The sequence below is a fragment of the Boleophthalmus pectinirostris genome, unplaced genomic scaffold, assembly GCF_026225935.1.
Source record: "Boleophthalmus pectinirostris isolate CB_2022bp ecotype Guang Dong unplaced genomic scaffold, ASM2622593v1 HiC_scaffold_5, whole genome shotgun sequence".
In the NCBI taxonomy this organism is placed as follows: Eukaryota; Metazoa; Chordata; class Actinopteri; order Gobiiformes; family Gobiidae; genus Boleophthalmus; species Boleophthalmus pectinirostris.
The window spans coordinates 29927477-29949815 of record NW_026571404.1 but is presented as its reverse complement, the minus strand read 5'-3'; the positions used below and the strand labels follow the sequence as shown (position 1 = coordinate 29949815).

The window sequence follows — 22339 nt, the reverse complement described above, 5'->3', positions numbered from 1 at the left end:
GCTCTCAGTCAGAGGCACAAAATTTTGGAACAGTCTGCCACTATCAATAAGAGAAACTTCAACTCTTGCCACCCTCAAGTCCTACTTAAAAGAGTGGCTAAAGAAAAAACAGACTTGTGGAGACTTTTAGTATAGATTTGTTACTTGTTTTTGCTTTGTTTAAATTTGTGTTACCTGCCTAAGGACTACAGATAGAAATTAGCAGTCTTGCTATAATCAGGCATATTTACACTGCGATGTTGTAGATGTTCATTAATATGCACTGTCCCTATTAAATAAATAAACAAATCAAAATAAAAGTATTTTTGAGCAATAGAAACACCTGTAATGAATAAATTCTAGATGGAAATGTTTAATGTCATACTATGGAACATTCCAGGCAAAGCAAAAACATCTCCAAGGAAACAAGAAGGTAGCTGATTAGTTCTTATTTCATTTATAATAATTTTTAATCAGTACTACATTGACAAAAACAGTGGGTAACATACAGTATATCAGTCCACAGAATTAACACTATCTCCTACATTCTCCACTCTGAGGTCTTGTGAGGTCAAAAATAATTAGGATATTGTGTAACTCAATATGGAGCGTACATTTTCAAGTATAATTGCGAGGTTATAAAATTTTCATTAGATAGGAGAAATGAATAGGCCAATTTTGCAGGCCGAATGAAAGCACTTTGTTTGGGCTGAGCAATGGGAGAGAGCCTTGAGCCAATGGGCGACCTGAAGGATTTTGAAACATCTCTTTGCAATTCAATTAGGATACATAAATACACGCATTGAGGGCACTTCTGTTCCATTTGATCCTTTGTGCAATGGGGAAACAGGTGCATCAGCTGAAGAAGAGGCTGCTCACGACTAGGTTCTGTTTTTCTGAGAGCTACAATAATATTAATATTATTATGCTATTTTCTGATCTATGTTATAATGTTGTTTCCTCATCAAAAACATACCCGGAGTTGTGTTTTGTTTCATTCACACATGTTTAACACACAAACCCTGCAAATTTTGGATGAGTTCTTCTCTCAAACAGAAAACACTCTGTTCCTCTTTGTGATATCATGTGGTAATACAGTAATGCTCCACTCTGTTTTTACACTCCATACACATTCACTGGAATCATTTAGATAATTTTAGCTCTCTGCTGAACAAAAGGTAAAAGTAGCTGTTAACTTGAAAAGTACAGCTTCATGACATCACAAGGTGGAACAGAGCATTTCGAGGTTTGGAGATACAGACAGACTAAAAATAAAGAATTACTCAAACATGTGTGAATGAAACAAAACACAACTCCAGGCTCACTAGAGTCAAATTAGCATAATATAGGACCCTTAATGAACAATATTTATTAGATTTTCTGTTTTTTGAAATGTACAAGATACCATTAAAGGTGCACTATGTAGCGTGATTCATCAGTCAGTTTGACTTTGTGGAAACCGTCTGACCTCAAAGCATTAGAAGTTGTTCACGGGTACTTTTTAAAATTTAACCAATCGCTGCTATTTGGTTGTGACGTATGTAATGTGCCACTAACGGGGCTAACCAGTATATTAAGCTCTTCTCAAAATTCCATAGGAAGAAGGATAATAACGTCTTTCCCCTTGATAAAATTCACCAAACATTCTCTTTGTTCCGGCTTTAAATCCTCAATCTCAGGAATCGTTGTCAACACAGAATGTATGTGGCGAACCCTTCAATAGAAATGTCATATGTTTCACCTTTAAAGGGATAGTTTGGAATTTTGGACAAAGTGTTGGAGACGTGTGGAGACACTTTTTAAAATATTTCATCCAGTCCTTGTATTTGCAGAGCTCACTGGTGCTAGGTTAGTGCATGTCAATGACCATAGTAGTTAGCCTGCCGCTAGTCGCTGCAGATAAATGAAATTGAGTAAAGGCACTAGGTGGCGCCAGCCTGGCTAGTAACATTCTACCACCTGCTTGTCTCCATGGAGATGTTATTGCTTTGCCTGCAATTTTTCACAGTATGGCAATAAACATATCTTTCACCATGGAGACAAGCAGGTAATGGCACCAGTCAGTTCCAAATCAGATCTGCGATAAGTTACATTTTTGGCGTTTGTTAAATACCTGATTAAATTTCTGGGCATGGTGAGATTAGCAATTTATGTTTTAATATTAAGATTCTGTTAAAACACAAAGACAGAAATATGAACTGCCAAACTAATACAAGAATCACGTTTCAGAATCTGTATGTACAGACCTAAACTACAGGGTTAACAGTTTTTATGCAGAAGGGTAAGACAGGGTGTGTTGTTGTTTGTGGAGATTTCATAATTGCCCATTCAAATTGCAATTTCGATTTGATTGCAATTATTCCTATGGCCCTATTAACTGCCAAACTGTGGAACATTCAACCTTTCCATGGAAACAAGCACACGTCAGACCCTCCTCCTGAAAAGTTATATGCTACCCCTTCAAATCAGCCTCATAAAAAGAAGATAAAGCGCTTGTCTCTTTCAAAATCTAATTAAAAAAGACAGTCTCTCCTCTCCAGTATTTTGATAAAATCGGACAATTATTTTAAACGTCATCAAAATTTCAAGAGAACACCTCCAGGCACAATTACCCCTATCTGATTCCACTGTCATCTTTGTGATGTGATTTTAGGGCCGTGGAGGTAAAGGCAGCATCTACGTGTGGGCTTCAGGAGACGGGGGTAGCTATGACGACTGTAACTGCGATGGATACGCCTCCAGCATGTGGACCATCTCCATCAACTCTGCCATCAACGACGGAAGAACAGCTCTGTACGATGAGAGCTGCTCCTCTACTCTGGCCTCCACTTTCAGCAACGGGAGGAAGAGGAACCCCGAGGCAGGCGTGGTGAGTCAGAAATATAGAAAAATATGTCATCTCTTTATTTTGATGTCATAAGAACAAAAAACACTCATAACATAAAAAACCTGAATCTCCCTTCCCCCTCTTCACACCCATTTGACATTATTTTCTGTGCTGCCTATGCCCCAAAATTGACTTTTTGGACCATTCTACCATGTTATAATGTTGTTCCCTCATCAAAAACATGCCTGAAGAGGTTATATGTTATCTATGTATGCTTGAGTAATCTAGCGATCTCTCTCAGTCGCTATTTGAATCCTCCTTATGGTTAGCTGTACAATAATGATAAAAGACATAACATAATAATGTGATCCAAATATGTTTTTTGTAAGCAATAAATATCCCATTGAAGTGTAATACCACCTCTTTAAAATAGCCAGATCTGTGGAAAGGTGACTCAGTTTAAAGTAAGAAGGCATGTTTTTCAAGAAGATATTTAGAAATACCTTGTTACGTCTCCTTTACTAGGGAAGAAAGGGAAGTAACAATAAAAAAAAACAAAAAAACTATATGTTTAAGGTTTAACTAAAAATTGTGAATTTATTATTTACAGTGTAGGGGAAAAAACACAGAAAGTTGTGGGGAAAGTAAAAAGGATTAAAACAAAATAATCTACTAAACTAAGGAGCCCTAGTAAGTACAACGCAACAAAAATCTAACTAAAGTTGTACTGCAAAAACAAGGTGTCTCAAAGAAATCAACAGAGGCAACAGCCGGCATTTTAACGAAAAACAAAATGAGACAACCAAAAATCAACCAAGGATCAACCAAAAGGGAACCCCCGAACAGGTAGAAAAGTGTCCTTTTATACACCGCGCTCCCACAGGTAGCATCCGTGGATTGGTGGGGGCGGAAGGGTGACCAGCCAATCCCCTTAGTGATCCGACCCCCAGCCTCCGTCTGGTGTCCGGCGCTCCCGCGCATCCGGGTCCAGGGCTCGCAGACCGATCGCATAACACACACACAAGCAAATAGAGAAGAATGGGAGCACACCAAACAAATACCAAAGGGCCGAGGCCCGTAACATACCCATAGAAATAAATATGTGATAGACAGATGATAAATGCTGAATGAAGCGGGGAAAATTTCTAACTGCCAATTTTTTTTCTGATGAACATTTCGATTACAATCATATTTTTGTTTTAATAATAGGATCTGTTCTTTAAATATTTGATATTTGATTGTTAAGGTTAGTTTTAATGTCTATGCATACAGTTGAATTAGAGAGATTGACTCATTAATGAATTCTTATTTCAAACTAAATGTGCAACATGGTTATTTATAGACACAATGGAATCCAGGCAGTCCAAAAAAGTAAAACTTGCAAGAGGAAAAATATACAGTTAGATGACCAAAGCCAACATATTTCGATGTTTTGTGTTTATCTAAATGAAAAACAAAGAAAAATGTGTCTTTACTATGACTGCACCAGAAAGTTATGCTGCATTACTTATTTGGAAGTTGTTTATGAGCAGCAAAGACAAATGCATTTCATCTATATTACCAAATCTTACCTGTAAATGTTTATACTTATGTCCTATGACATCACCATAATGTGATTCACTATGGACCCTGTAACAACATATTTCTGAAACAACCATACCATTTTCTCAATCTTCAGTGTCCCCTTACAATATGTATTTTGATATCTCATACATAATGCATTATATTTACTCGCTATAGTCTCCGCACATATCATTTCTATTCATTTCTATTCATATTGGCAGACATGGCTTGAGTCCTGGCTTGCACCTTAAATAGCAGTTTGCCTCTTTGTGGTGCTGGCCCTCTTTCAGGAGAGAGGATGAGCCTGGGGATAAAACCTGGATTGTTGTTACACTGTAATTTCAGTGTGTTTGTGAAAATGGGAGGTTCAGGTGGAGGATTAGCTACAGCTTGATTACTTTGCTGGAACATGTGCCGGGCTTTATGAGAAACACTGTGTTAATCAGGCTTCAGGTAGAGCGGCTGTTTTGTCAGAGAAATACAAGATTCTTGATTGTACCGTGCATGGCCACCGTCACACACTTTCAAAAATAAACAAGAAAACAAGCTGGATTTTCTTTTTTACTTCTATGAATATACTATATTCTTTCACTGATAAGAGATTGGCACTAAAGCATGTCATAATGGTAGAGATGTTTTTGTTTTTTTTTCTTAAACAGGGGGTATTATACAGAATTGACTTTTTGGAGCTTTCTACTGAGTTATAATGTTCCCTCATTAAAAACATTCCTGAAGCTGTTTTAAATGTCATCCCTGTATGCTTGAGTAATCTAGCGATCTCTCGTGGGCACTATTTGAACTCTTGTTACAGTTAGCTGTTGGTTCTGTCCAGTGCTAAGCCTGCAAGCCTACGACACCCATTCTCCTGCACTGCATTTCATAAATATACAAAAGCAGGATACAAATCCAATACATTAGAACTTCACAAACCTGATGCGATGTCAGACCAGTGCTTTTATGATTAGTAATGACTAAAGTGTGGGATCCATTCTTACCTCCTGGGGTTCTGATATATGTGACTGACAGGCCAATCAAAGAAATGCATGGTCTTTTTCTGTAAAACAAATATGGAAGCTTAAGTTTGAATTTTATTATAAATGGCAATAGGAATGTAACAATAACCAAAATATTGTGATATTGTATCGTCAAAATTCTCACAATAATATCGTGGACCATTACAATATATCGAATTACAAGGCACTTTGCTTAAATAAAGAGTTATGGTGGAGCAATAGTTAAAAAAAGATTACATAGACCATGATCCTTTGCTCCATTTCAGTGTAGACTACAAGGAGAGATAACAGTTCAAAGCACTTTTAAGTCTTCGTTCTTTGGATTAAGTCTTGTCAAGGCATTTTGAAAGGACAAACAGTTTTAGCTGTTTAGCCTCCACAAAATATCGCAATAAATATCGTACCATGAGATGTATTTCGTGAAAATATTGTAACAAGAGATTTGGATATTGTTACATCCCTAATCGTGAACCTCCCCATCATATTGTGAGCTTTCCCATGATAGCGCAATAAATATCGTATCGTGAGGTTCATACCGTGACAATATCGTATCATGAGACACGGATATTGTTACATCCCTAAATGACAAACATTTTCATTGATAGTTTTTGCAAACATCTATCTTGAGATGTGGCCTCTAAGGTTGTCAAAAGTACTGAAAATCAGATACTAAGTGATACTAAAACTAGTACTGAAACTAGATATTCATTTGAGCAAGTATGGATATTAAAAAAGTAACATCAACCAGACAGAATGAACCTTTCCTGAATAGCGTTAGAATGAGCTTGAGCTGTATCAGAAGAAGTATAAGAGCACATAGACTAGTACACCCATGGGGCATTATGGAACCAAGATGACTGAGGAATTACACAGATATAACACCACAAATGAGAGAAAAGTACTATGATTTAATGTTGAAAATCACATTCTGTCATTGAAAGAAAGAGTTTATATGTTTTTTATTATCACTGGAATTGGTATCATGTAAAATTACTCACCAAAAATGTAAAAAAAACATGTTAATTCCATCCATTTTTTTCATTCAGTTATTTCCTTACACAGAGTAAACACACCAACACAAGATGTGCACCGTGCTTCCACCTTAACGTGTACATCTCCCCTTTATTATGAGTCATTTGTAATTCACGGCTTATTGGCGGTACATTGTCACTCATATCTGGCATTCCCTGAGCAAATACCTGTATGACTCAGCTCTGTGGCTAGACTCCGAGCTGAAAAGGTAGGTCGTCTCATACAGAGAGACAGCTCAGACTCTACAATCAGACCTGACCTTCGTGCTTAATGCTGTAAAATGGTTTTGTACTGAGATTGGATTGTAGTCTCCGAATATACACTGGCATTCACAACGTGTGTGTAAAAAAAAGACAGTGTGGCGAGCTGATTATGGAGATGACCCTTGGCTGTTGACAGAGACATGGGTCCTCCCCTGGGTATCCCCTCCCTCTAATTGCGTTCAATCTGTTATCATTTTTAATTAAGTGGGAAATGGAATGAGAAATAGTCTAGACAGAATATATGAACTAAAGTTGCTGGCTGTTATGGAGGATATGAGCTGCTGGAAAGCACTTCTGTTTATGTAATGAAAGGACTATGGATGCAGAGGCTCAGTTTTCCCCTGATTCAATTTATATCTTAATACATGGGTCAAAATATCAATGTGATTTTGGTACTTTTAGGCCTCAGAGAGAAAAATGTTTCCTCTATTTCTTGATGCCAGCTATTGATAAATATAACTTTTCATTACACTGTGGCAGCTATAAAGTAAATTACCCCTTACCCCATCTGTGCCAATCCTGGCACAAACCTCCAAGGAGTTTTCTTCCTGTATCTGTAAATGAAGGGAAAGATGAACCCTTTCCTTGCTCTGTCAAATAGCAATAGGGTTCCCACAACAAAACACCAAATGTCCAGGAAAAAATATATTTTATCCTTAAAAATGTGTTTCCCCTTTGCTTTGCTGGAAACAATAAAGACTGGTAAATACTGCCATCCCTGTATAAAGTTGGAATATTGAAAAAAAAAACAAAAAAAAACAAAAAACACTAAAATTCTGGAAATTACGCCTCTTTTGTACATTTTTTTGGGGGGAGAGGACCCCTAAACACCCTGTACCTTTTATAAATTACCTTCACTGGTGTCTGTAATTTTCTGTTTTATAACCGGACCCATAGGGACACAGTACCATTCAGATGAGAACAGCACATAGTCAACACTGAATATTTTGTTCTATTTTATCTGTATGTTCAGGTTTATATTTGTTCTTCATCTAATTTGAGTTCCAATTCAGTGTGATCTATGTCCAAATATTCATTGCAATCACACCAGAATGCAATGCATATATAAAATATGTGAAAATATCTGAATGTAAGTAATGTGTTTGACTCTGAGTGTAATTAATTGTCAATCATGGTGGACTTTGGGTATGGTTAGACTACATCTTTAATAGAAAAAAAGTGTGTAATATATTTGTAGAAGCCATGATTACATAATAAAAACACAGAAAAAGTCCTTGAGAAGGATTTGAAGTGTGCGGACCCTGATGCATGTGCGCTTTAAGCCACACATGTGTATTGTACTGTGAGTGTTGTATTAAAAATGATAGCATCCTCAGACAGTGCTATATGAATGTGTGTATGTTTTATAGGCCACCACAGACTTGTATGGAAACTGCACACTGCGTCATTCTGGAACATCAGCTGCAGCTCCAGAGGCAGCAGGAGTCTTCGCTTTGGCCCTGGAAGCAAAGTAAGTCATGGGTCGCTTTTACATCATCATTTTGAATGTTTGCTTTAACTATTGTTGCGGAATAATTTGTTACTTTCACCCCATTTTACATTAAGATTCTACAACCATTTAGTAGGAAGTGCAAAATTGTGGGCCCTGGGTACAGCACCCATCACCACCCTAGTCCGACGCCCCAGCCAGTTACTATTTATCATGGTAAAATTCAGATACAATAGTTTTTAGATACTGAATAGTATTATCACAAACACATTTTAAAAATATAATTAAAGACAAGTGCACTTATGTTTGTTTACCAGATGAACCTTAATAATAAGCCTCTGATTAGAATACAAAGAATTATAATGGTAACTGAAATGCTTCCAACAATTTATGACTGAAGAGGTGTCTAAATTCTTTTAAGATCATAAATTGTAATGTTTTTTTTCAAAGATCACATCTCCATTATTTAACCAAATGGCTTATTTATGAGAAATAGAAGTGGAATTAAGAGAGAAGTGAAAAATCTCTCAAGCTGTCGCCCACATAGCACAGACACTCAAAGCTTCTGCCAAGGACTCCTGTTTGTAATAGTGCTTTTAATATCTCCACTAAGGCGACGCAGTGTATACAGTGCACTCTGACTTCATGTTTTATTTATCTCTTATATTGGCATGAAATAGATCCAGAGAGCTGCATTCATAATGAAACATTCTGCTGAGCTCATTTGAACGCATAAACAAAAGTGAAAAAACACTGTGGTGTGGTACGAGAAATGCAATATACAAAACCCCATGTATTTTTAATACATGAGTTTAAAGAAGAACTATTGTGCTTGTGTCTGCTATATAGTTATAATGTATGACACTATTATGTTAGAATTTGGGCATTTTAAATCACAATATTTGTCTAAAATGAGTTAATAAAAGAAACAAACCCGCTGACTTCCATATTAAAAAAAAAACCTGTGGTGCCCAATGGGAGCTGACAGTGCTGTAAACGTCATCACAACAAAGAGCAGTGAAGCTGTTAGCACCTCCAATGGATAGCCGCAGATCACCAGTTTATTTTCATACCAAAATGACAACCCAACACTGCTAAAGAAAATACTAATACTAAACTAAATTAGTACAGAGCAGTGGGCATATGCTGGTGGCGGTAAAAACATGAGTTGATTGGCAAAATGGCAGCTGGAAATTGAGCAATTGAAGATTTCTCAAACATGCATGAGTAACTCCAGATCATAGACTGTATAAAAATGTGGACTAAGCAAGTGTGGGGTTACCCATGGCGTTCGGCACCACTCAAATTATTTTCGATTATGAAATTAGCTATTATAGGGGCGAAGTTGGAGTCAGGCTCTGTATTAAGAATTTGATTTTTAATGGACAAAATAGCAAAATAAAAACACCAGGGTCATGAGAGCAGGTTAATAAAAATATTTTAAGATTTTTAGACCAAAATGATGTGGCTGACAGCAGCAGAGAGAGGGACGACAATATTCCATTGTAAGACAATAGGAGCCATGGTTAAAAGCTCTGAAAAGTCGATGACCAGATAGTAATATAAAAGAAAGTACTATTACTTAATAGGAGACAGTGCAAAACGAGTCATGGGCAGAGAGAGCTCTGAGAAAGGGCAGGACAATGGACTCTGAAGCACAAATTATGAGAAATTAATAAAATTTAAAATTCAAAAAAGCATAATATTTGTTCTTTAATGTTGTTTAACATTCTATTAAAGAGTATTTTTTATGATCATCGTGATATCAGAATTGGTATTGAGTATCATGTCCATAATTCCTTAGTAATTAAATATTTACAGTATTTACAATAATTTAATTCCTATGCTAATTGTATTGCTAACACACAAAAAAGGCTGTATGTCATTACACTGGTCTGTAATCTTAAACCAGAATCTACTATTTCCAAAACAGTCAGATCGCTTAGATACAAGAGTTTGCACAACCATATTGATTTTATACTTCCATTAAAACATTGCGTGACAATTGGATGACAGACCCCCTCCTCCTCCTCCCCATCCTTAATGACACAAGAGCACTTTACATTGTGTTATAAAAGCAGCCAAATGAGTGTTTGTCAGGAGGAGGCGTCTTCCTCCATGGGCCCATTTCTCACTCTTAGCACTACAAGCATTAGCAGGCTATTTCTGAAGAGTGGAGCTGAGCTGAGCCCTACTGTTTACTGAGCACACATGATAATGATGTGACTGACGCGAACTGAGAATCTCCTCCTGTCCACATGCAAACAGCTCTAATCCTAGAGTTATAAAAAGAGAAAAAGACTCCGTTAAACCTCCAAGGAGTTGTTTTCTTCATGTATTTGTAAAAGAATGACAAGCTTAACCCTTTCTTTGCTTTGTCAAATTGTGATAGGGTTTCCAGTAGGGGTGTGCAAAAATATCTAAATATCGATATATTGTATTATTTAATGTGATGATACAGTATCGATATCGTGGGCTGCTGTATCGATATATTGAGTATTTTTTCGTATATTTTACTAAATAATTTTGTTACAGCGCTACCGTTTTGTTGCTTGTTTAGAGGAAGGGAAACTCGTTTATGCGACACATTTGACATTTTCACTGTTTTGATGATTAAAATGTTTGTGTTTCATATTAACTTTGCACAAGAAGTGGTTTAACAAAGACTTTTAGTATCACAGCCATAATTTAGCTATTATTTTTTATTGAGAGACTGGGAGATAACTACACTGAAACTAAATACAGCTACTTATTTAGTTTCTGTTTGTTGGTTGAGTCTACTGAACTGCACTAGGTGTGAGTTGGTATGGAATTTTCAATATTTTAGTGTAAAACTACAGTATTAGTTTTGTGTATTCTTTAAAAGTGGGACTAAACATCTAAACTCTGCCCACAACCACATAAACTAAACTGAAGACTAAAGTGGAGCATGAGGGGAAAGGAGGGGCGGGGTCTGGAAGCGTAAGGAAAAGTGTGATTGGTCTAATGTTCCAAACTCTGCCCTTGCAGCCAGGTGTCTTGTGATGTCACCTAGCACTTTAAATTTTAGTACATATTGGAGCTAAGGCACACTGTATTTGTATACAAACTACTACTACACACCAGGAACAATAGACAATGCTACTGAAACACCCTGTACACAGTTTATTAGTAAAACAAGGTTATTTTGTGTGAAAAAATCCCCCAGTCGTCCAGGTAGAATCCATGGCATAATTTGTCAATTTGTCAACTGGACAAAAGTTTATTCGGTATATTTTTACTAAATTATTTTGTTACAGCGCTATAGTTTTGTTGCTTGTTTAGAGGAAGTAAACTCTTTTATGTGACACATTTCACATTCTCGCTGTTTTGAGGATTGAAATGGATGTGTTTAATATTAAATTTGCACAAAACTTGGTTTAACAAAGACTTTTAGTATCACAGCCATGATTTAGCCTTTATTTTTATTTTGAACATCATCGAATCGATTTGAAATGTATCATATTGAATCGAAAGCGTAGTGTATCAAGGTATGTATCATCTCGTGGCCTATATATATTTTTATTATTTATTTATTTAATAGGGACAGTGCATATTAATGAACATCTACAACACTGCAGTGTAAATATGAAAGATTATAGCTAGAATGCTAATCTCCATCTGTGGTCCCTAGGTAGGTGACACCACAAATAAAAAAAAAACAAAACAACAAAAACAAAAACAAGGTATGTATCGTATCGTGGCCTATGTATCGAGGTATGTATTGTATCAACTTCTTAATGATACCCAGCCCTACTTCCCACACATCCTGGAAATCCTGGAAAATATCGAAAAGAATTGATTTGTTTTCTAGACATGGACCACACATGGAAATGCCAAATCAACTAGAAAATAGATTTTGTCCTTGAAAATTTGTTCCCCATTTCCTTTGCTGTATTAATGGATAAGTAAAAAAACCAAAAAAAAAACCTGATTAATAATGATGCATAAATTATGCTATTCCAGTAAAAAAGAGCAGTGTAGATTTAAAAAAAAAATCATTAAAATGCAAAAAATGACAGCGTATTTTTCTCTATCAGCCCATTTCTCACTCCAAACACGAGCTTTGACGAGTGGTACCGTGCTAAACCCCACTGTTTACTGAGCACACACGATAATGATGTGACTGACGCGAGCAGAGGATCTCCCCCTGTCCACACGCAAACAGCTCCGGGGGCTGTTAGCGAGAGTGCGTGGCCTTTTTACTGCCCAGGCATAGTTAAGCCGCATGATGATGGCAGGAGTCAGAACCAAGCTGTCAGCGCGCACTGCCAGGGTAATGAAGGGAGACACGGAGAAATGGACCCAGGAACGCCCCGAGAGACTGATCACAAATTGCAAACAGCACCACAGTGATTTTAGAGCTGGTTAGGCTTTATGGTTGTTTGGTTATTGTTATCAAATTGTGTTGTACATTTGTAATCCGATATTGCGATGTGTTGATTGCGTTATTTACTCTGCAGGCTTCATTAGTACAGGAAATTTGATTCATAACATTTTGGGGGCTATTGTGACTATTCTTAAAAGCTCCAAACAAATCTGTAAAAACAAATGGAAAGAAGAGTCACAGCTGAGTCATAGCTTTTATGTTTTAATGTGTACATAACATTAAATCTGTTATAGTTCTTCCATTTGTTTTGTCAATAACATTAAAATGAAACTGCTAATGTAACATTGACGTCAGTCTAACAATTAGGAGTGGGTGATATGCGAAAAGGAAAAAGTCCACATTTTGCCTCTTTTCGTATATATATATATATATATATTTTATTTTTTTTTCATTTTTTTGTGTTTAGTATAGTTTTATCATCCATTAAAGGATAGCTAAAGCTATCTCCTGCTTCTGAGGATCAGATCACTATTATTTTCATTTTAAATTTTTGTCCACAACATTTAACCCTATATTACTGTTTAAAATTTCATCAAGAATCAAGATGACAGTTTTTTCTTACTATAAGTCATATTTTTCAGACTATAAATTGCTCTGGAGTATACATCACACAGAAAAAAGCATATATAAATTGCATCGGACTATAAGTCATACTTTTTGGGGGAAATTTATCTTATAAAATCAGAGACCAGGAACCTGACATTTCATCCTGAAAGGCAAGTTCTAGTAATAACAACAGAACAGAGAACAACAGACTAACAGTTAACATCACATATGAACAGTTCAGTTGTCACTGAAGTCCAGGCTTTGTCGATCCATCCACTGACTTCCAGGACAGCTGCATGGTCCACCCTCCCGGTTGTCACAAGTTTCTCGCTCATTCCAAACTTTCTTTCTGCTGCTCATTTACTGTTTTTGCCTGCATATTTCACTACTTGCAGTTTGTAATCTGCAAAATATGATTTTCTTTCTAGGGGATCTTTGTCTCTTTCTGCAGGAGACATACGCAGTAGAGCCAAGTGAGAGTGGCACAGGAGTAATAGGAGTAGCAGATATTGGCACACAAGTCTAGACCACCATCTTGTGGCTGTCATTGTGAAAATTTTAGTATGAAAGTCGCACCGGAGTATAAGTCAAAGAACCACCCAAACCATGAAAAAAGTGCGAATTATAGTCTGAAAATACGGTAAACACTTACACCTTCACATAATGATTTATCTAGTATTTCTTAGTGTTTATTTTTCTACAGCAAAGTAATATTAAAAGTGATATGTCCATTTGTCTGAGGGCTGCTCAATTCTGACAAAAATTTCAGTTATTTTGCTCATAATTCAACTCACAATAATTTCAAACTATTACTTCTGTCAGAGTTAGACAGTAGAAAAAATATAGTAAATATTTAGACTTAGACTTACACTTACACTTACTACTTACTTACACAAATAATGATCTTAAAGGTGCCTTGTGTAACTTCTGCATTGTGTTCTTCTTTCCTCTTGAATTTAATACCATGTTTTTGCTGCTTTGCCCCGCCCAGCCCAGACCTGACCTGGAGAGACATGCAGCATCTGTCCGTGCTGACCTCCAAAAGGAACCAGCTCCACGACGAGGTGCACCAGTGGAGGAGGAACGGCGTGGGGCTGGAGTTTAACCATCTGTTCGGTTATGGAGTCCTGGACGCGGGGGGCATGGTCAAGATGGCCAAGGAGTGGAAAACCGTTCCTGAGCGCTTCCACTGTGTAGCAGGCACCATTCAAGAAAACCAGTGAGTCAAATTTAATAAGTGTGTGTAATCTCTCAGTCGTCCAGGTAGGATCCATAGCAAAGAGAACATTTAATTCTGGTCAGATTTCTGTTGGACACTGCCTGATAACTGCCTGAAGGGAGGAGCTAACTACACTGAAACTAAATACACCTATTTGTTTAACTTCTGTTTGTTGGTTGAGTCTACTGAACTGCACTAGGTGTGAGTTGGTATGGAATGTTCAATATTTAAGTGTCAAACTACAGTTTTAGTTTTGTGTGTTCTTTAAAAGTAGGACTAAACATCTAAACTCTGCCCACAGCCACATAAACTAAACTGGGCAGTACCTGGAGGACTAAAGTGGAGCGTGAAGGGAAAGGAGGGGCGGAGTCTGGAAGTGTAAGGAAGCGTGTGATTGGTCTAACATTCCAAACTCCGCCCCTGCAGCCAGTCTTGTGTGATGTCACCTAGCACTTTAAATTTGTATACGTTTTTGATCACAAAGATGAAAATCTATCTAGTCTGCGCTAAAATGACCACAAAAGCACAAGGAAAAGTAGGCAATGCAACTAAACACCCTATTAAGGATTTGCTTGAGATGCGGCAGTCACGTGACTTAATGTTTTGGCTTCCATACTGGAGGTCAAGGTTGGGGTTGATCCAGAAGGTGTTTTTCAGTTACTGCAATTTAATCATGGCTGCTTTAAACAGCTCGTTGCCAGCTCGTTAGATCAGCCGTCATGAGAAAGATATAATGCTAAAGTCATCCTCCTAGGTTGTGGAATAGATCCCTATCTAATTCCGACAGACCGCTTTGTCACTCTAATCAACCCTCGCTCTGTGCCCAACCTCCAATATCCAGATATTTATAACTACTAAATTACACCAACACCTACACCTATGCCAACCAAGAACTGAAAAGTTACAAGGGGTTAGAGGCTTATAAATATTTGGTAGCAAGATGTATGAGATCTTTATCGATCACCAAGCCATTACATCTGTTCCTGATAAGAGCCAGGGTAGGTAGAAAGGGGGTCAAAATCAGAATCGTAGCTACCCCAGGCGGTGGAAAGGGAAGGGCGGGATAGATATAGTTTGACCTCCAACATGGTGGCAGAAAAAAAATAAACCTTTGTGACGTAGACGCAAAACCTAAATACACAATACTTAATACAATTACAATACAATATTACAATACTTTACTTGTTACCTCCTCAAAAACATACGTGGAGTTGTATCATTCACACATGGTTGCGTAACCAGTTATTATTAGGCTGTCTACATCTTCAAAGCTTAAAATGTCAAGTTAACAGCTACAGTACATTTTATCTTTAGTTCAGTAGAGACTGGCAATTCCAGGGCTGAAATTATCCAGATGATTCTAGTGAATGTGTATAAAGTTTAGTGAAGCACTTCCTGTATTACTACATGACATCATAAGGTAGAACAGAGTGTTTTCTGTTTGAGAGAAGAACTCGGTCTAAATATGCAGGATCTTGTGTGTTAAACATGTGTGAATGAAACAAAACACAACTCTAGTTATGTTTTTATGAGGAAACATTATAACATAGATCAGAAAATAGTGTAATATGGGCCCTTTAAAGACAAAATGAGTTGTTTTTACCTTGACATGTCTCGGCGAGCAGCTGTCACTTTCCTCAAAAGCATCGTCTGACTGACATGATGGAAGATTTGTCTGTCATTGAAATGATTGCAAGATAGTCAGATGTCTGTATTTTTCCAACAGCGTATTATAGAACAGTAGCAGGTGCAGAATGGCAATATATTTTTATTTTTGGTGTTTAGTTGAGCGCAAATTTCTCTAACTCTTTACACTCCATCTTAGTCTTTCAGATTCCCCTTGCAGAATCGTCTCCAGTGCAGTCGCTTGATGTTGATGAAGTACCGCTAATGGTGGCTTCTCCCTCTTCATGCTATTTTAAGCTGAGTGTAATTTGTCGTCGTGCTGCCATTTTTTTTCTCACCAGTTTGCGCCGGTTTCCAAGGCAGCGCTGCAGGGATGCTACTGCCTCTATTGTAGTAAAGCTATAATTACAACAGGCCCAACTCCAATGATAGTGTTGATCAGCAGAGTAAAAGGGAATAAACAGCACAGTGGCGGGTGCAGCAGTGATCTGATAGCGTGCGCGCTGGCTGGCTGCAGTTTGCGTAGCTGGAGGAGAACTTGTCATTATCAGCGATGCTAGCACACACAGCTCCACGGCGGATCTGCTTTGGATCTGGCCTGGCCCTGCCCTTCAGAGGCATCTCTCACCCCGCGCCCTCACCCACTGCTGTAATTACTGCTGCATGTTATCTGATGGGAGGAGACTACCTGCTGAGCGCTAAATCATGTCAGGAGGTCCATTTGAACTCCAGCTTTTTAATGCATTATTTAAACTTTGAAATGCATCCGGTTGAATTGACTGGGTATGTTCATTATGGCTCATTAGCATATTTCAAACTTGTTTAATCATTGGAAATATAGTTTGAGTTGCAAATAACTTTACAGACAAATGTAAAAGTATCACATTTGTTAGTTTGTTGAGTTGTGTGCAGACCACTTATGTTCTTAAGTGTTCATACATATTCAAAAGGCTGTCTGATTCGTTTGAAAATTGCCTTCACTACACAGCACAGCTCAGTTAGCACCATGCTGCGGTGATTAGCTGTGCTGCTTTTTAAATTTTCAACGTGATTCACTCCCCATTATCACCAGCAGAAGGCGTCACAAATCTTGTAATACACGCATGTTCAATGGAAAATAATCAATATTTAGCAGTTGGAAACAGTTTATTTATCAAGCTCCTATGAGGCCTTGATCTGAGTATCTCCATCCTCCCTGATTGAGAAGTCCTCGCATGTGTGGTACCAAACGGCTAAAAAGTGTGTCTATGGTTACAACTAAAGAGCCTATATTATGCTAAATTGAGTTTTTGAAGTTTTAACCATGTTGTAATATAGTTTCCTCATCAAAAACATGACTGGAGTTGTGTTTTGTTTCAGGAATCCTACATAGTTTTGTTAAAAAAAAAAAAAATCCTACATAGTCTCGCATCTGTAGCTAGGAAGGTGTAATCCTTGAAACTCCTCCATGGTGATTGTTTTTAGCTTCATAATGTCTTAAGTAGCCACCTACTTGCTTTGCCTGGAATGTTTCACAGTATGACATTAAATGTGTCTTAATTCCAAGGAAACATGAGGATACCACCACCAGGTCAAGTTACAGGTCAGACCTGGGGAAAGGCAATTCCACTCACAGAAAGAATGCATATTTATCAAGATATTTTTAGCATTACATACATTTATAATTGATTTATTTTTTTATTTATTTATTTAATAGGGACAGTGCATATTAATGAACATCTACAACATTGCAGTGTAAATATGCCAGATTATAGCAAGACTGCTAATTTCCATCTGTAGTCCCACGGCAGGTAACACCACAAATTTAAACAAAGCAAAAACAAGTAACAAATCTAAACTAGAAGTGTCCACAAGTCTGGTTTTTCTTTAGCCACACTTTTAAGTAGGACTTGAAGGTGGCAAGAGTTGAAGTTTCTCTTATTGATAGTGGCAGACTGTTCCAAAATGTTGTGCCTCTGACTGAGACACACCTTGTCCGAATGTGGAGCGTCTGTGTGGGACGTCACAGTTCCCCCGGGCTGTGGCCCTAGTTCCCATCCCACTCACAGTCTTTACTTTAATAAAATCTTGTAATGGAGGAGGGGCAAGTCCATGCAAAACTTTATAGACAAAACATCCATATTTAAAACCAATAAAATGATTAAAATTAAGCAAATTATACTTGTGCAGTGGTGAAATGAGAATGGTTTCTTGTCCAATATTTTTATGGCTTTTTAAAAAAGTGATTTGATGAGTTTGAGTGTTGTGCCAACAGCGAGTGACCATGTTGTTATGCAGTACTCTATATGGGACAGAATCATGGAGTGTAAAAACATTCGTGCCGCATATAAAGTCATAAAAGGTCTTACTTGTCTAAAATTCACTAAGTTAAAATTAACAGTTTTTGTAAGGCGCTTAATGTGTTTCTTAAATGTCAATATCGGGTCCAACGTCAGTCCCAGGTATTTAATTTATAATTGAATAAAAGCAAAATATACAAGTTTCATGCTAAAAAAAAAGTTCCTATGAGGCCGGTAGCTTAAAGGAAATGTATGTAATTTTTCCTCATTCTCAGGATAACCTTCAGAATTCCCTCACTGTGCTGGAGAGGCACTCATTCTTGATTGCTACAGGCACTGAGGTTTAGATCGTGAGGATTCAGATCAGAGAGAAGCATTTTAGGTTGAAAAATAACTGGATTTCAGCACTGAAACTGGCAACCCTAATGAAAGACTCATGTGAGCTTGATTTACTGATTGTGTAAGCAACTTGAGATCCAAAACATCCAATTATAATATAAACATGTTCAGTGTTTTTTGTAATTAAGAATAAATCAGAATTATAATTGTCACCTGTAAGAGCAAAGTTTATTTGAACTTGTCTACATCATACCTGGGCACACAGATAGATCATGTTTATGGAATTTTAAATATGTCTAAGGAGAAAAAAGTGCACTCAACATTTTGCAGATTGTAGCCATGTTGCACGTCTGTGTTAAGGTAATGTGAAGCCCCTTTTTCCTCAAGGTTAGTTATGATCAAATGCCATGTTTACATTATATTAAATGCCGCAGGAAGTACTACATCCTGCTGTGAATTGTCCTGTTTTCTCGGGATTGTAATTCTCATAATCAGCCTTTAGCAGCTCACCAGCGAGGTAATCTACCCGTGCACAGCATCCAGCCCCATTAATCATTTGTCTAAGTGACTGCTTTTGTACACGTCTATCTCAGTCAGAGCCTCCAGTGCCCCGGCCTCCCCCTCCTCCCCTCTCCCCACTCCCCTCCATGTGAAATGCAGTCTTCGGTCTCTCATAATGTTATTAAGCTCCTGGCCACCACCCCTGTCCTGCTGCTTTCTTACTTTTCTTTCTATCACAAGGCGGGATGGGATCAGCGGTGTGCCGTCTACAACCACAAAGCTACAATAATGCAACTCACTGCTTTTTCCGGACAAATCCATTTTCACAAAGATGGAAGACAAATCCGGGTCATACTGTAGTCGGAAAGAAGAATCTTTTACCGAAATTGGGATTCAGTTCAGCTCATTTGGTTAATACTCATTTTCAAAGCACATTACATTAACAAGCTTAATCAGATACCATTCCACTGCTGCATTGAAACCCTATGAATGATCTGTAATAATTTATGTGCTGCTGACCCTACAGTGTAATCGCCATGGCAACGGTGCTACTTGGGGACATGTTTGTGCACATTACTGGTATCTAATGGTCTAATGGTTGTACATAGGGAAATAGGGTTTGTATGGAATAGGGAACAGAGTGAATGTTTAATACAGACAATAAAAACAATAAAGCATTCCAAAATCAAATAAAACACAATACACATCAGCATAATGAAGCCATTCCAAGTTAATTGATGAGTATATACGCAATTATGTAAATAATTATAATTATACACTTGTCCATCCATCTTCTTCCACTTTATCCAGGGCAAGTGTCATTCCCTTTCCACACACACTTGTAACATAGTTTATATTTTATTAAGTTTGAAATAAAGTAGGCAGTACACACTATCACCATTTGTGACTGAATTATACACTACTCTAGAACGGGCAAGAATACTCAGTTATACAAAATTGAGGAAATTTCCCTTGAATGAAGTAAAGGCTTGTGGTTTAAATCTTATGATGGGCATTGCACTCTGTTGTTATGAAGATGTGTATACTGAATTTGAAACAACATTTTTATATGTGTAGTTCTCCCTCTGGAAGCTGCAGCCAGTTGCCTGGGTTTACTATTCATCAGTGAGTGAGTGGTGCATTCAGAGGTAAATTTCGGGGTAAATACTGCAGAGATGGCAGTCATCACAGCTGCTGTGCTGAGGGCTTCCTTTTAAAACGCTCCTTGATTCTTTCCTGTCTATGGTGTGCTTTGTGAAAAATAGGTCAAGTATTTTCTGGGGCTTTTCAATGTGTTGAGAGTAGTTTGTAAAGACATGCTTTACGTGGCTTTTCAGAATATACCCATTAAAAACTAAACTATTGACATGAAAATATCTCTGTTTGTCTGCAGTAAAATCCAGTCTGGGAGCAAGCTGGTGTTAGCCATCGACACTGAAGCCTGCCAGGGCAAGGATAACTTTGTGCGCTACCTGGAGCACGTTCAGGCCGTCATCACAGTCAATGCCAGTCGCCGCGGAGACCTGAACATCAACATGACCTCCCCCATGGGCACCAAGTCCATCCTCCTGAGCCGAAGACCCCGGGATGATGACTCCAAGGTGGGCTTTGACAAGTGGCCCTTCATGACCACCCACACCTGGGGAGAGGACCCGCGGGGGACCTGGGTGCTGGAGGTGGGTTTCCGTGGAGACGAGCCCCAGCGAGGAGTACTTAAGGAGTGGACTCTGATGCTGCACGGAACACAAAGTGCCCCTTACATAGACCAGAAAGTGCGCGATTATCAGTCCAAACTGGCCATGTCCAAGAAGGAGGAGCTGGAGGAGGAGCTGGATGAAGCGGTCGAGAGAAGTCTGAAAAGTTTGATGAGTAAAAACAACTAGACTCCTGCATGTGGCCCAGCTGTCTTCTATAGTTAATCCCTGTTTGCAGTCAGAGGTGGGTAGAGTAAAAATTGTAAAAAAAATTGTACACAAGTAAAAGTAATGCTACTTCAAAATAGTATTACTCAAGTAGAAGTACAAAATGACTGAAGAGTACAAAAGGTATTCGAGTTACTGGAATGAGAAAATGTTAACTAATGCCCCAAATCTTACACTAGTCCATCTAAAAAAGTTAGAATATCATGAGAAAGTTAATTTCAGAAAGTCAAATGCATATATTATATAGACTCATAGAATGCAGTTTTTCTTAATAGTAGCAGCGGTGGAAGAAACACAAATTATTTAATCATTTAGTATTGTCAGAATAATTTTGTCACTTGTAATCTCACAGTGGGAAGTGTAACCAAAATGTTTACTCTAGTAGAGAGTACTAGTATTATGGAAGTTACTTCAATAATAGTAATAATTAATATAGTAGGAGTAAAAGTATGCTGCTAGAAAAGTACTTTGAAAACTACAAATTCTTTAAAAAGTTACTCAAGTAAATGTAACTGAACACTACCCACCTCTGTTTGTAAGCACGCGCTATCTTTGTCTCCAGTCCATCTTCTCAGTTCTGCTCACTATGGCGGCTTCCTCTACCTCTTTCTGCCTTTCGTTCTTGTGTTTTTATCTCCACAGCCTTCAATGAATGTTTCTTGTAATCCGACCGTAATAAAAATGTGATAATCTTATATAGAAGTAACACCACCACCTGGATTATTCTGTTTTTTACACTACAGAATTGTATATATAGCCCAAATCTCTCCACATATGCTGTTGCTTTGAACTGCCCTGCACTTCTCTTCTGCCAGCTGTTGTACAGTTTGTGACTGTAAATGATTTTCAGTGTCATTCCACTTTAAAGTTTCATACCTGGCAATCGGAGCAGTGGTCCTTCTTTGGGTTTCTATTTTTGTGAGACGCACTGTTTCTAAATGTAAACAAGGAAAGGAATGTCCCGTTTATTTTGCAGCCTGTGGTCCTTAGTTCATATTTCATAATCTTTGATGTAAACTATAATAAATCTATTCAGCTGTTTATTAAAGCACCTTGTGTATTTTCACATTCTGCACAATAACACAAAGAAAAGCAGTTTCTGACAATAATTATTTAAAAATTTAAAGGTGCACTTTGTAAACTTTCTGGTGAAGTCTCTGCTACGTGTTTCCATGGAGATGCTATTGCTTTGCTGGGAATTTCGCAGTGTGGCATTAATTAATTAAATACCTCGATAAAAAAGCTTTCTTACTGGGAGTGAGGTTGTTTCTCAACAGATCTGACATGAAACCCAGCCTGATTGCGTCACTTGTTTCTGTGGCATATGGTGGAACATTAAAGGCAAAGTGATCACATCTCCAGTGAGTAAGGG

General features: G+C 37.8%; 1 protein-coding gene across 1 annotated transcript in view; it reads left to right on the top strand.

Moving 5' to 3' along the window:
- pcsk2 (proprotein convertase subtilisin/kexin type 2) overlaps window positions 1-21123 on the top strand; it is a 78358-nt gene extending 57235 nt beyond the window's left edge. The window contains exons 9-12 of the mRNA XM_020921405.2: window positions 2633-2848; window positions 8048-8148; window positions 14073-14300; window positions 20439-21123. Of these exons, the coding sequence (XP_020777064.1) occupies window positions 2633-2848; window positions 8048-8148; window positions 14073-14300; window positions 20439-20928 (1035 nt within the window). The 3' untranslated portion in view covers window positions 20929-21123. The remainder of the gene's footprint in view (window positions 1-2632; window positions 2849-8047; window positions 8149-14072; window positions 14301-20438) is intronic.
- The last annotated feature ends 1216 nt before the right edge of the window (window positions 21124-22339 follow it).